This window comes from Mesoplodon bidens (genome assembly GCF_964165515.1).
Source record: "Mesoplodon bidens genome assembly, chromosome: 15".
NCBI classification, from domain to species: Eukaryota; Metazoa; Chordata; class Mammalia; order Artiodactyla; family Ziphiidae; genus Mesoplodon; species Mesoplodon bidens.
Genome location: NC_138171.1, coordinates 64,996,165 through 65,010,706, shown reverse-complemented (window position 1 = coordinate 65,010,706; position 14,542 = coordinate 64,996,165). Strand labels below are relative to the sequence as shown.

Sequence of the window (14,542 nt, the reverse complement as noted above, 5' to 3'; positions counted from 1 at the left end):
GCCTTGCCCAGCTGGAGCTGTGACCCCAGCTTCCTGAGGCCCGTCGAGGTGGGTGGGAGGGGATGCTGCTTCCTAGCCTCCAACCCTGGGGCCTCCCTGGGGCCGGGGAATGAGGCTGGGAGACCCAGGAGTCTCGGCTTTTTACCTTGAGGTGACAGCATGTGGAGAAGCAGCAGGAGATGCTGGGCCACAAATGGGGCCAGTCTTTCCTGGTCGTGTTGCCTTATGTTTCCCTGAAGAGATGCAGCTTGAGGGAGATTCTGGGTGACCTAGTTTCTCGGGGGCAGGGACAGGAGCAAGACCTGGATGGTGGGCATGTCTGGTCCTCTTTCCCAGTCCTGATGCTGCTCTTGGGCTGGCGGGGCCTTCTGAGTCCCTGTTCTGACAGGCTTGGGGGCACCAGAGCAGTCTCAAGGTGGATCCCCTGCCGCCTTGCCCTGCGGGGGGGCGGCGGTCTCTGTGGGAATGGGAGCCAGCAGTTAACAGTGTCCAATTCGTGGAGGGGGCGGGACCCAGTGCAGTCCCGGCCCCTCCCTGGACCAGGGCTTCAAATACTCACGGAGCTGGGGCACCAGAGCTGCTGCGAGACCAAGCCCTTGCAGTCTGTCCTGTGCTGCAGACACACCCCCAGCTGGGACCTCTGACTTCTACTGGGACCCAGATCCTAAACCTCTGACATAGCCAATCCACATCCCTCAGGTGAGTCTGGGGGGTGGGTGCTGAGCCGAGGCTGGATGTGAATGGAGTCTCAATATTTGGGCCTCAGTTTCCCCACGGAGGAGAACGGCCACGGCCATAAGCCCAGCCCACCACCTTGGGGAGACCTGGAGAGCGGCAGGGGGAGGATATGCCTTCCTGCCAGCCACCAGTGGGTGGCAGAACCTGCCCGGCCCCCGCGTCCCAGCAGCCGGGACTGAGAAGGGTGGGCTGGTGTGTCCGATTCCATGTTCGCGCTCACGCGGGCCGTGTCTCTCTCTCTAAGCCTGCCTGCTTTGCGCCATGGGCGGACCCCTGGCCTTACTGGCCGCGCTCTGGGCGCTAGGGGCTGCTGGAGACGCGGCGCTGCGCATCGGAGCTTTCAACATCCGGAGCTTCGGCGACAGCAAAGTGTCGGACCCGGCCTGCAGCGGCATCATCGCGCAAGTGAGGCTGGGGGCCCTGGGCGGGGTCGCAGCTGGGCTCCGCGGGCTGATTTGCCGCGCACACGTGACCCCGCACCTGCCGGCCCCTCCCCCAGATCCTGGCAGGCTATGACATCACGCTGGTGCAGGAGGTGCGGGACTCCGACCTGAGCGCAGTATTCGCGCTCATGGAGCTGATCAACAGGTATGGCGGGCAGGGCCCAACGTGGGCCCAGGTCTCGGAGCGATGCCTTGACCCCGGGCTTGGCCGGTGTCTCCGCAGCGTCTCCAGGCACGAGTACAGCTTCGTGAGCAGTGAGCCCTTGGGTCGGGACCAGTATAAGGAAACGTACCTGTTCGTCTACAGGTGAGGGGCGGGGATGCGGGGGAGGGGTGCGCGGGGCAGGAGGGGGCCCACTTAGGGCGCCTACCCACCCTCTACACCCAGGAAGGACGCGGTGTCGGTCGTGGACACGTACCAGTACCTGGACCCAGAGGACGCCTTCAGTCGTGAACCTTTTGTGGTCAAGTTCTCGGCACCCGGGTCAGGTGAGGCCCCGCCCGTCCCGCAGGTCCCGTCCCAGCCCCTGACATCTACCTCCTCCCGCAGCTGCCGAGGAGTTAGTGTTGATTCCACTGCACGCGTCGCCGCACCAAGCCGTGGCCGAGATCGACGCACTCTACGATGTGTACCTGGACGTGATAGACAAGTGGGGCACCGACGTAAGCCCGTGTCCGCACGGCCCCGCCCTGCCCCACAGCCCAGGGTCCCGGAGGCGCGCCCTAGGGGTCGGCCATAGGCGTGAGGCTCTGCACGCGCGGCCCCTCCCACAGGCTCAGGCCCGGTTCCGCGGTGCCCCACAGGACATGCTGTTTCTGGGCGACTTTAACGCCGACTGCAGCTACGTGCAGGCTCAGGACTGGCCAGCCATCCGCCTGCGCAGCAGTGAGGTCTTCAAGTGGCTCATCCCGGACAGCGCCGACACCACGGTGGGCAAGTCAGACTGTGCCTACGACCGCATCGTGGTCTGCGGTGCCCGCCTGCACAGCAGCCTGAAGCCCCAGTCGGCCGCTGTACACAACTTCCAGGAGGAATTCGGCCTGTACCAGGCTCAGGCGAGTGCTGGGCCCAGTAGGAGCAGGGCCCAACCTCAGTATACCTGGCGCTCCCCTCCCTGCACTACTGTTTCTAGAAAAGGCCCTTAGAGGTTCAGTTCTGGCGAATGGAACAAATCTGGGATGGCAGTACAGGAAGCTCTTTACCTCCCCAGAGTGGGGTCCCGAGCCCATGCTCCCACCCAACCCGCGCAGGTGGGATGGATAGCCCAGGCCTCACTGGTCTCTTCCCCCACCCCCAGATGCAGTGGTTTGTGGACACCCAGTGGGCCCCTTCCTGGGGTGGGGGGAATGGGGCAGTTTTCTGGGGTGCAGCCTGAGGGAGGACTGGCTGCTCAGCAGGGCCTCAGAGTTGGCCCCTTCTCCCTCCAGGCCCTGGCCATCAGTGACCATTTTCCTGTGGAGGTGACCCTCAAGTCCCACTGACAGCCCTGAAGCCTGGCCAGGGCAGGCTGCCTGCAGACTCTGGCCACAAGGAGGAAGCCCCACGGGGCTGCAGGGTAGGGTCTGCTGGGCCTGGACAAGTGATGGGACTACTCGGAGCCTGTTTCCCCATCGTGAAATGGGCTGCCACCACTACCTCATACGGTTGTGAGAAGCACCTCGTAGAGAACTGGGCACACAGCTGAGCTCAGTAAACAGCGAACACTCAGCCAGGACCACACACACCTGTTGGCTCCGATGCCTTCATGTCCTTCTTAGGACTCAGCTCTTCTGGGGCACAAACCTTCGTCCTGCAGCCCAGCAGGTCCCTGGTCCCAGCCCACTTAGGGGACAGGGACAGCCTGGGCTGCCCATTCTACATCCTGCTGGGAACTGACCACCTCCAGACCAGGCTGGCTCCAGAAGGCAGCTCCAGTGCTCACTGGCTGAAGCTCCCTGCTGTTTCCTTGTGCAAACTAAGTGCTTTCAAGCACCTGTACTGAGTGCAGCTGGGGGTAAGTGCTCACACACAGGTAGGGTGGATGTGCAAGGCCAACCTCCCAGTCTTCAGTGTTCCTCCTATGGCCCCGGTTCCCAGGTCTGCAGGCAACTCACAGGCACTCGTGTTATGAGGGTCCTTTCCTACCCAGCACTGCAGTTGGCGGGGGGAAGGTCAAGAAGGCTGGCCCCCTGCAACCAGCCGGCTGCCAGCACTGGGACATGTTGAGAGCCTCCTCACTGGTGAGCAGGCAGGTTGGGTTAAGGTCCTGTCCACAGAACCTGAACAGCTCACAGTGGTACAGCTCCTTCAAAGGTGCCTTCCTGGTAGCTTCTTCCTCAGGAGCCCTGGGCTGGGCAAGGACTCAGCAGGGAGGACAGTGGCCTGCACCCTGAGTAAACCCATCACCTGAGGATTGGGAACAAGCAGAACTGGGGTATACAGTGTAACTGACAGGGGCCTGATGAGGTTTCTGGTTTTCGAAGCGTCTCACCTTTGGCAGGATTTAACTGGCCTGAATTGTATGGGAGGGAAAAACCTTTGTTTCAAGAATTTGAACAAGCTTTTCTTGCTGGGTCTTTCTAAAGTCAGATTTAGGACACTTGTAATGTAAAATGCCTCCCTCCTCCCTCTCCAAGTCACCCAATTTCTCTGAAATTTATACAGGCTTTCCATCCAAACAAAAAAACATGGCGGCCCAAGGGCTTTTCTCTTTTCCTTTTCTTGTGTGGCTTGCCAGGGCCCACAACTACCTGGCCTTATGCTTCCAGCAGTCAGGCATCCCACCAGCCAGGGATGGGAAACTCAAGGACTTTATTCTGCTCTGGGAGAGGAGACACTCAACGGTGACATTGTTGAGGTCCAGAAGGGTGCCACCTACCAGTTTATGATTCCCAAATCAAAACACTGCTTGCCAGCTGTGCCCATCTGCCCACCCGCCAGGCACAAAGGGTACTTGTGAGTGGTAACAGGCCTTGGGACTATGGCTACAAGGAACAGGCCTTTTAGGGAGATGAGCAAAACAAAGAGCTAAAAGTACTTTTAAATTGGAAAACGCCTTCTTTAAATCCCTTGTAACCATAGGGCCCCCAGAAGGGTGCACATGGCTAAAAACCCTGCTTGGGCAGCCCAGCCCTTAGCCTTTCTTTTGTTTGAGCTTTTCTAAGTACATCTGCAGGGACTTCTGGATGGAGTCTCTGGAAATGAAACTGACAAAGTTCTGGATGTCCGCGTCGCGCTGCTTCACCAGGCGGTCTACCGTGGTCTTTCGCATCATGTTCTTGGTCAGCTGTCGAGCGTGATCTAAAGAAGATGGGTCCCACCTGTGAAAACCCATGCTCTGCTCCGGGACAGTGGTATTCCCAAGCTTTCCAAGAGAGTTCCAACTGAAACTCCGGTAGAAAACTTAGAAAATTCAAGTGAGCAAAGAGAAGAAAATGAAAGCCACCTGTTCCCTACTGTCCATCGATTTCCTTTAAAATCATACAGGACGATATTGTGAAAGTTGCCTTTTTAACCTGTTATTTTCCCTTAACTATATTGTCGGCAATATTTTCCATGTCACTAAATACTCTTTTACAACATAATTAATGGCTGCACGGTATTCAGGCATTTGTCTGTGTCAGGCATCGGCAAACCTGGCCCCCCAGAGCTCAAGAGCCAAGAATGATATTTACATTTTTATATAGATGGAAAAAATTTTAAAAGGGTAATATTTTGTGGTATGTGAAAATTACATGAAATTCAGAATTCAGTGGCCTGGTTTTATTGGAACACAGACACGTTTGTTAGCTCACATGCTCTAAGCCCGCCCTCCTGCTCTGGCGCCGTAGTTAAGGCAGAGACCATGTGACCAACAAAGCCGAAAATCTCCCTGGCTCTTTACAGACATCCTGCTGATCCCTGGTTTCTACCATAGTTGATATAAGCAGCCCTATTTCTTTCTTTCTTTCTTTTTTTTTTTTTTTTTTTTGGCCACACTGCATGTGGGATCTTAGTTCCCTGACCAGGGATCAAACCTGCACCCCCTGCAGTGGAAGCAGGCAGTCTTAACCACTGGACCACCAGAGAAGTCCCAAGCAGCCCTATTTCTATACACAGACACACAAGCTGTTTCCAGTTGTCTGTGTAGTGGGTTGAACAGTGGACCCCAAAAAAGTATGTGCAAGAGACCTTACTTGGAAAAAGGTCTTTGCAGGTGTAACTGAGATCATCTTGGATTCAGGGTGGGCCCTAAATCCAGGGACAGGCGTCCTTAAAAGGAGAGGGAGCTCTGAGATATAGAGACACACTGTGGGAGAAGGTCATGTGAAGACACAGCAGGGATGGGAGTGACGCAGCCACAGCCAAGGACGCCTGGAGCCCCCAAAACTGAAAGAGGCAGGAAGGAGCCTCCCCCAGAGCCTCTGGCAGGAGTGAGGGCCTGCCCACACCAATTTTAGACTTCTGGCCTCCAGACTGAGAGAGAATGCATTTCCCTTGTTTTAAGCACCGGCCCCCCCTCAACTCCCCGTCTTGTAATTTGTTACATCAGCCTCAGGACACTAGGTCAGTCTGCTATTGTGAATGGCTCATTTGTGAATTGCTTGAGAACTTCCTGTCTCACCAGAAGCTCCAGGCTGGGGAGGGGACAGGGCTCTACTTGCCCACCGGTACCCACAGCTGTTGCACACACCCCCCACCCATGCCCCTCACCTGGAATGGCCATCCACCGGGCCATCACCGAGAGCGCTGTGCTCAGCACCTGGTCCTCAGGCACCACCTGGTCCACCAGGCCCACCTGGAGGGCCTCTGCTGGCAGGAAGAGCAACCCCAGCTGCAGGGCCTGCTCTGAGGCACGGTGCCCAATGGTGTTCACAAGGGTGTCTTTGAACCTGGAAGCAGACACCCACTCACGGTGGGCTCAGGGCTCCCGGGGGGATGGGGGTCGGGGGGTGGGCTCAGCCCTGGGTCTGGTGGAGTATGGGTGCAGCCCCCAGCCTTACCAGAAGGGGGCGACGATGCCCAGCAAGGTCTCGTTCAGCCCTATGAGGTACTTGGGGTTGTCAGCCAGGATCCGGTAGTCGCAGGTGAGGGAGATAAGGCAGCCTCCAGCAGGGCAGGCTCCCTGCAGGGGAAGCAGGATCACCGGGCTCTGGGTGCTGTTGTGGCTGGTTCCGGTCATCTTCCAGAGAGCCAGGGTCCCAAGGAAGGGCCTCAGGTGGCCGTGAACTCTTGGGTGCCTCTAGCCCCCAGGATGCTGTACCAACACTGTCTGGGGGTGTGCACACAATGGGCTCCAGCTTGCCCATCAGCCTGAGGCCACGGGCACTGGCAGGGCGGCCAGCGCTCAGGCCCAGAACACCCCCCCCTTTTCTCAGGCTCCTGTCAGGGCAGCAAGCGGCCTCTCCTCTCCTCCAGCAGGAGGTCCTCCGAGGCCCGACCTCACTCTGCCCTCATCTCACACATCCACTGCCCCAAACAGAGGCCGTCAGCGGCCACCACACCCCATGGAGTCTTTCTGACTCTGGCCATCCCTCCTCTCCACCCAGCTCAGGCCCTCCTGGCACCTCTCTGGCCTTAGCCCCACCCCTGCCTTCCCCAGGTTAGGCCAAAGCGATATTCCCAAAATGTAGATCTGATCCCCCACTTGCCTCCACCCTCATAACCCTCCTGCTGGGCCACGTCGACCATGGGCCCTGGTTCCTGCCCCCACACTCACCCCCACCTCAGTGAGCAAGTCCCCCCCAGCCCCACCCCTAGGCCCCCCCTTCACCTGGTCTGTAATGGCAAGCTGACCTGGGGACCTCTGAGGGTCTCCCGACTAACCCCTTCCTCTCCGAGGGCTTCTTAAGGGCAGGGCCACGTCCACCCCCACCCTAAGGGCTGGCCCACAGCGAGCCATGGAGGCCCCTCGGGAGCGGGAACACTCACATTGATGGCAGCGATCAGCACCAGGTTGGATAGGTACAGCCGCAGCCACAGCTCCTGCACCGCCTTCCAGTACTCAGCGTAGTGGGCCGGGTTCTTCCCGCACATCTCCGTCAGGTCCAGGCCTGCGGAGAAGACCCTGGGGCAGTCCTGGGGAGGTGGGAGGGGGGCAGGGGTCCCATCACAGTCTGCCCCACAGTGCCAACACAGCCCCAGGGCCCAGGGAGCCCACAGGTGCTCAAGGGACAGAGGAACTGAGGTCATGCTCGGGCAGCAGGATGCTGCCCCCAGGAGCCCAGAGCTGGGGGCTCCAGGGAGGCAGCCTGGACCTCCCTTGGACTCTGTTCCTTCTGCATCCTGGGATATTCTTCCCTTTCCAGCTTCAAGCTGGAAGAAAAGGCAGCAGGGCCAGGTGCTCCCCCAGGGACATAAACACACCGGACTCTGTGCATACCTCTGTACTCATCCCGGGCAGAGGAACTCAGGGGCTGGGGAGGACTCCTGACAGTCGGAGGGGACACACGTTCTGATGTACCCCAAAAGCAAACTGCAGACTCTGGTGCAGGCCAGAAGGTGCAGCTGTCAGGACCCGGCCAGGCAAGGAGGGAGTGGGGAGCAGTCAAGAAGACAGACCTCGGGACTCCCCTAGTGGTCCAGTGGTTAAGAATCTGCTTTCCAGTGTAGGGGATGTGGGTTCGAACCCTAGTTGGGGAACTAAGATCCCACAGGCCGCAGGCAACTAAGCCCGAGCACCGCAACGAAAGATCCCGTGTGCTGCAACTAAGACCTGACGCAGCCAAAAGTAAATAAATGAAATAAAATGGTTTCTGTTAAAAAAAAAAAATAAAAGATGGATCAACTTATGTCACGGCTGCAGTCTGGTCATTAGCTTTAAAAAAAAAAAGACAGACCTCTGCCCTGGGCTGTCACACGTGAGACAGAAGCCTGGGGAAGGATCTGTAAGGCACGTGTGTCCTATGTGGACGCCCCAGGCCCCAACACAGCCGCTGAAGTGGGGGTGGGGAGCGCAGATCAAGGCAGAAGGTGCTTCTGGGCATGGGCACCAGGTTCTGGGTGCTCTGTCAAGAATGCAGGCCAGGGGAGGGGCAGCTCCCCAGCCCTCACGCGAGAACACCGCACCTGGGGTTGCTGATCACTAACCAGCACTGGCCGCGGTCACCATGTGCTACTGCAGCAACGACCGAACCCCCTCCCCTGCCTGCAGTGTCTGTGAGGAGGGGCAGCCACACTCGAAGTCCTCTACATCCTTGTATTAAGCAACAAAAGCAAGTTGCAGTGCAGGGCATAGACACAGCCCCGTGTTTCTCATGTACACACGTGCCTGTGTGTGCACTGATACCAGCAGGTTGGCCTTTTGTTTACGTGGAACGTGTTCCACTACTGTCACTAAAAAGGCCCCACAGGGATGGGAAGACTGGTGGTCAGTACCCCACGTCCTGCTGTCTCACAGGCCGGAGCAGGGACCCATGAGCCAGCGCCTGTGGGGGGTGGGGGGGGTGGGACGGCAGGGGGATGGAGCTGCTCCTGCTCTGAGGATGTGTCAGGACTGACATTCAGCTTTTCAGCCTTCTTCCTTAATCTCTTCCCACCATGAGCTCCTGGCTCCCCCCTCCCCACTGCCTCCCCAATTCAATTCATTTTCTCAGCACAGAAGCTGGAGGGGCTGACGGCACTTGCCCACAGTCCTGGCGCTGGAGGGAAGCAAAGGCAAAGAACTCTATTCTGGATGAGAGAGAAGCGAACACATTAATCCCAGCTGGGGATGGCCTCTGCCAGACAGATGAAAATGGATGTGGGTTGGCCTATTTCGGTGATTTCTGTGATTCAGCAACGTGTCTGTAGTGGGCCGAACTGTGTCCCCGAAGAAGACAAGGTCAAGTCCTCACCCCAGTACCCGAGAATGTGACCTTATTCAGAAATAGCGTCTTTGCAGATGAGATCAAGTTAAGATGAGGCCATACCGGAGTATGGGGGTCCTAAATCCTTTGACTGGTGTCCTTCTGAGGATTCGGACACAGAGACAGGGCAGACAGCCACGTGGAGACAAGTACAGGACCCCAGGGGCCCCCCAAAGCTGGCAGAAGCAAAGGATTCTCCCCCACGGCCTCTAGATGTGATTGGCCCTGTTGACACCTTGATTTTGAACCTGTGGCCTCCAGGCCGTGAGAGAATACATTTCTGTTGTTCTGCCCCACTGCTCCCCGTTGGTGGTCTTTTGTTAAGGTGGCCCCAACTAACACAAGTCCTTCCAAAACATTTGCTGAGGACCCACTTTGGGCCAGGCCTTGTGCTACGTACACAGGAGGCACTTGATATAGAACACGAGGTGCGGACACATTGCTGGAGGGGAGGACACTGTCACAGGGAGAACACAGGCTCCGGAGGGACAAATGCTGGCTCCCTGTCCCCAGAGCACAGGGGCTGGGGGCCTGGGCAAGCAACGGGTCTTCCCCTCTTTCGTTCTAAAGGTCCTATCTTTGGTGACACGCAATTCTCTCATTTTCAGAGCATAATAAAGAAAACGTCAGGCTATGAAATGACACCTTAAATGGAGTATTTTCAGGAATTATCCAGGGTGAAAAGTTCCTAGGCAATTTCAGCATCTCTAGGCAGGTTAGAAGTTCCCTCAAATGATCTACACCCAGTATCAGTCCTACTCTTGGAGCAATAATGTCATCTCACTCCCATGGGATGGGGCAAGGCTTGGCTCTGCAAACCCCAGCTTCACGGGACGCACTGGGTGCGTGCATCAGGCTAGCCCCTGAGGGTCCCCTGCTGGTCCATGCCTCCAGCACAGTGATGGGTCCCCTTGTCAGAGGCAGCCAGGCTCTCCAGAGCTGCAACTCCAGGCCACCCCAGGACTACCTGAGGGTTTAAGGAAGCAGGTGCGAGCCCACAGTGGACCTTCCAAACCCTGGCCTAAAAGGTGCAGGAAGCAGGCTGTGACCGTCTGCTTCCTGCACCTTTAATGACGGTGGGGCCAAGGTGTTCCCATTGGTCTCTAGTATCGTGGCACTTAGCTTTGGGGGACGCTCATGCTGTCTGTGGCTCCTTATAACTTGAAAGGTGACCCCAGTGCTCTTCCTGACCCAACAAAGTCCTGTTGTTACCAGCATTTGCTGGCTTGTAGGGGAAATGCTGCCGTTCCCATTCCCCTTGAGAATTCAGAAGGGAAAAAGCCTGCCCTCTGAGACCTCAACTCTAGGACCTGCCCAGACGGGAATGCAGGACACAGCTTCTGGGATGGGCACCGTCACTGAGGCCGGCCTGGGTGGGTCCCCAGGAAGCTGCTGCCAAGTTTGCACAGGGTCCACCCTTCATGAGGTCGCGTGGCCTCAAGGGTATCCTGCAGAAACATCACCTGCCCTCACCTACATCCTGGCCCAGGGCCTGGAGGGCCGAGGCTTGCCCCAGGTCTGGCTCCACAACCCCATGACCTGGGAGGTGGCCTGGGAACTAGGGATCAGCCTCCTGCGGGAGAACCAGCTGCCCATGGCACGGCCCCCTTGAGCCCCCACGCCCAGGACTACAACCCCTGGAAGCCCTTTGTGGTGGCACCCGCGCCTGGGCTGCCTGGGTTTTCTCCACCATGTGAAGTGTGTAGGAGGGCTCCCGAGTCTGGACTTCGACCTGAGAACTTGTGGCCTTGGGGGAGCTAAGGAGCACCCACCGAAGTCAGGATGATGCCTCGGAAGGTCTTGTCATTCTCCAGCTTCTCCAGGCTGATAATGAACTCTGTCAGCAGCTCTAGGCTGAGGCTGTTCACTGGGGGGTTCTTGAACTTCATCACGGCGACTCCTAGTTTGAAAATGAAGAGGACAAAACTCATACCCAGCATGGGAAAGGTACCCCCAACTACCCTGCACCCTCAACCAGGCCATGGGAAGCTACACAGATTTGGGGTTTTTTAAACTGAGGTGAGATTCATATACCTTGTAAGAAAGGGAAACCTGTACCCATCAGCAGTTACCATTCCTCCTGTTCCAGCTCCTGGCAATCAGTAATCTCCTTCCTGTTCCTATGGATTTGCCAATTGTGGACATTTCATATAAGTGGAATCATATGTGACCTTTTGTGTCTGTCTTCCTTCATTTACTGTTTCCAAGGTTCATTTATGTAGTAGCGTCAGTGCTTCAGTCCTTCTTAAGATCAAATAATGTTCCATTATCTGTGTACAGCATGTTTTGCTTATCCATTCATCTGCTGATGGACACTTGGGTTAGTTCCACCTTTTGGCCATTGTGAGTAATACTGCTGCGAACATTCATGTACAAATTTTTGTTGATCTTTTTCTCCCAGATGTAAGTCCTACATCCTCAGGGGAGTAAGAAATGGCCTTAGTTGTTTTTTTTTTTTTTTTTTTTTTTGCAGTGCACGGGCCTCTCACTGTTGTGGTCTCTCCTGTTGCGGAACACAGGCTCCAGATGCGCAGGCTCAGCAGCCATGGCTCACGGGCCCAGCCGCTCCGCGGCATGTGGGATCTTCCCGGACTGGGGCACGAACCTGTGTCCCCTGCATCGGCAGGCGGACTCTCAACCACTGCGCCACCAGGGAAGCCCATGTCCTTAGTTTCTTGAGTAAGTGAGCAAACTCTTAAGAACCAGATGTGCAAGGAGGAATTCCAGTGGGGGGCCTCTGCTTCATGCTTGTTTAAGGATTGAGAGTAAGAATATCAGAAGTCAGATGTTCTTAAACACTCCATTTATTCATTTATACTGCCAGCAGCAGGGAAAGCAGGAGTGGCAGGGCCTGCCCTTGTGGACAGTGCAGCTGCTGGCCTGGGCTGGCTGGGGTCATCTGTTCTCACTGCCTGGCCCGAGGGCTTCAGAAATGCCACTGTTCACTTAGGGTACATTTCCCTGGTCAAGGCCTTGGAAATCTCTGGATAGTCAAAACAAACCATTCTCTAGGAATGAGAATTAAGTCCTGAAGGCAAAGAGACTCTTTTGAGACCTATGATTTATGAGGAAGAGGTAATTATTAACTGGCTACAGGTATGTACATGTACACATAAGAAGCAATCAAAACTTTCAGAAGTGAGCTCCCCAAACTTGGTTCGGAGGTAAGTTTCTTTTTTTTTTTTTTTAATTAATTAATTAATTTAATTTTTGGCTGCATTGGGGCTTTGTTGCTGCGCACAGGCTCTTCTCTAGTTGTGGCGAGCGGGGGCTACTCTTTGTTGCCGTGTGTGGGCTTCTCATTGCGGTGGCTTCTCTTGTTGCGGAGCACAGGCTCTAGGCACATGGGCTTCAGTAGTTGTGGCACGTGGGCTCTAGAGCACAGGCTCAGAGTAGTTGTGGCACACAGGCTTAGTTGCTCCACAGCATGTGGGATCTTCCCAGACCAGGGATCGAACCCATGTCCCCTGCATTGGCAGGCAGATGCTTAACCACTGAGTCACCAGGGAAGTCTCAAATGAAAACATTTTAAAAAGCACTTTTATTCCATTAATTCCTCCAAGCCTCAAGATGCCTGAAGGTTACCCAGGTCTGGCAGTGAGGACAGAACCAAGCCTGGCTTTCTGACCTCAAACTCAACCTTCTACCACGATAAGCTGGTGAAGCTAGCGAGTTCTTCCATGGTGGGGTGGGAAAGCACTTTGGTAAAAAATTGTCTCACTGATAATTTTTTTCTTACTTGTTTACATAACAGAAAATCTACCATTCAAACCATTTTTAAGTGTACAATTAAGTGGTATTAAGCATATTCATAATCTTGTGCAACCAACCACCTACTCTAATACTTTTAAAATGTGTTTTATGCAAGTTTTGATATATATTCAAATCTGTCACAGAAATGATCCTTTCAGGAACTCAGGTTTTTGTTGTACTCGTAGTTGGGCCCCTCATCACCTGGCTCGGGCAGCCCCCAACCCAGAGAGGAGCTAAACTAGAGAACTGAACCAAGGAACACGGTGGGTGCCCTGACAGCAGTCCAGGCACAGGCAGCGCTGCACAACCTGTGTGTGTCTGGGGGGCTCAGGAGGTCTGAGACTGTAGCCCCATTTGGGGAGGAGCTTGGCTCCCTGCCAAGCCAGAGTGGAGTGGGGTTGGGGGGCATCTTGAAAGGCTGAGGCCAGGAGCTGGGAGGTCATGAGACAGCTTGTCCTAAAATCTGACACTGCACGTCTCCGATGCCAAGCCTGCTCAGGACCCAGCTCTGAAGTGCTCTCTGGTAGAGAACGCACTGGTTTCTCCTTCAAAAGTGCTTTTTCTGTCTTTTTAAAATCCCCCCTGGAGACTTTTAGGAGGTGTTCTGATGGGAGTGGGTAGGAGTGATTTCACTTGTGGCTCCTGGCTTTAATTAAAAAAATATCTGCTGGGGTCTGTGCCTCTTGGGAGTATTAAGAAAAATTAAAATATTTTATCCTGAAATATTTCCAATTATTTTAATTCCCAATTTAATAGCTAAGGAGCACATGCCCCAAACTTTAAAAACGGAAATATTTTTATCTTCATAGTGAACTGGGGAGCGAAAACACCTAGACTGATGACCCTTACGCTTTGAACTCAACAGAAACTGCCTTTAAAATTGGGCTTTATCCCGTGGCCTTTAGAAATTCGAGCGTTCTCCCGAGCCTGGATTCCAGGTCTGGGCCTGGAGCTGGGGGAGATCAAACGCACTGCCCAGTTAAGCCCGCTCTGCTGCCAGCGCCCCCCTCTTTCCCCACAACCGGGCGGCCGGGCGCTCGGGAGACCGCGCTCCGGGCGCTTACCTGCGGCTGCGTCCGGCTCCACCAGCACCCGCTGGGTCCCGAAGCGCCGCGCGCTGTCCCCGCCGCCGGCCGCTGGCTCCGTCCGCCTGATGGTCGCGCCCCGGAGCAGGGCCCCTGCGGAGGGCAGCGCGAGGCCCGTTAGCCTGCCGCGCCCCGGACCCTGCCCCTAGCCCCTGCCCCCTGCCCAACCCGACCTCCGCCCCGGGTCACGCACACGGGCGGAGCAGGGCACGCGAGGAGACGCGCATTCCTGCAGCCAGCGCCATCTTGACCGCGCTGGGTCGGGGTCGCGGCGCCGGGGTGTGGCCTTGCCGCCCGCCCCGCCCCCAGGGCCCAGGCCTCTCCTTCGGGAGGCGGGGGCTGCGCCCCGCCAACGCCGCAGTCGGAGGCCCGAGCGGGCGGAGCCTCGGGCTTAGCTGAGCAGGACGCAGGGGCTGCGGGGTGAAAGGGCGCCGGTAGGGAGACCCGGACAGGCCAGACGCCGCGCTCCCCACGACCCGCAGCTGCGCCACCATGCAAAGATCGAGCCGCCCAGGCCCGGGACCCCACGTAAGTCACGGAGTGTGCGAGTCCCGGAAAGGGTTGTGAGCTGAGCGGTAGTCAGGGACTGTGGGGACCCCGGCAGCTTGCGGCCCTGCATATCCGCCAGCAGAGCTGTGGGCATTGCAAAGGATGCTAGAGGGGGTGTTGATGGGGGCCAGTGTGAACTCCGCCTCCTGCCTGTGAGGGGACCAGGAA

General features: G+C 56.5%; 2 protein-coding genes across 2 annotated transcripts; one reads left to right on the top strand and one right to left on the bottom strand.

Annotated features, from left to right (window-relative positions):
- Positions 1 to 29: 29 nt before the first annotated feature.
- On the top strand, positions 30 to 3,834 carry DNASE1L2 (deoxyribonuclease 1 like 2). The gene is given in 7 exon segments (XM_081255954.1): positions 30 to 1,143; positions 1,238 to 1,326; positions 1,405 to 1,488; positions 1,570 to 1,716; positions 1,718 to 1,844; positions 1,986 to 2,237; positions 2,610 to 3,834. Coding segments are annotated over 7 exon segments (897 nt in total). The 5' UTR covers positions 30 to 999; the 3' UTR covers positions 2,664 to 3,834.
- A 121-nt stretch (positions 3,835 to 3,955) lies between these two features.
- Positions 3,956 to 14,334, bottom strand: ECI1 (enoyl-CoA delta isomerase 1). Its single transcript, XM_081255953.1, has 7 exons — positions 14,019 to 14,334; positions 13,805 to 13,918; positions 10,760 to 10,887; positions 7,072 to 7,218; positions 6,144 to 6,265; positions 5,854 to 6,032; positions 3,956 to 4,461 (listed from the first exon to the last, which is right to left on the bottom strand). The coding sequence occupies exons 1-7, from the start codon at positions 14,317 to 14,319 to the stop codon at positions 4,295 to 4,297; spliced, it is 1,158 nt and encodes a 385-aa protein (XP_081112079.1). The 5' UTR covers positions 14,320 to 14,334; the 3' UTR covers positions 3,956 to 4,294.
- Positions 14,335 to 14,542: the final 208 nt, after the last annotated feature.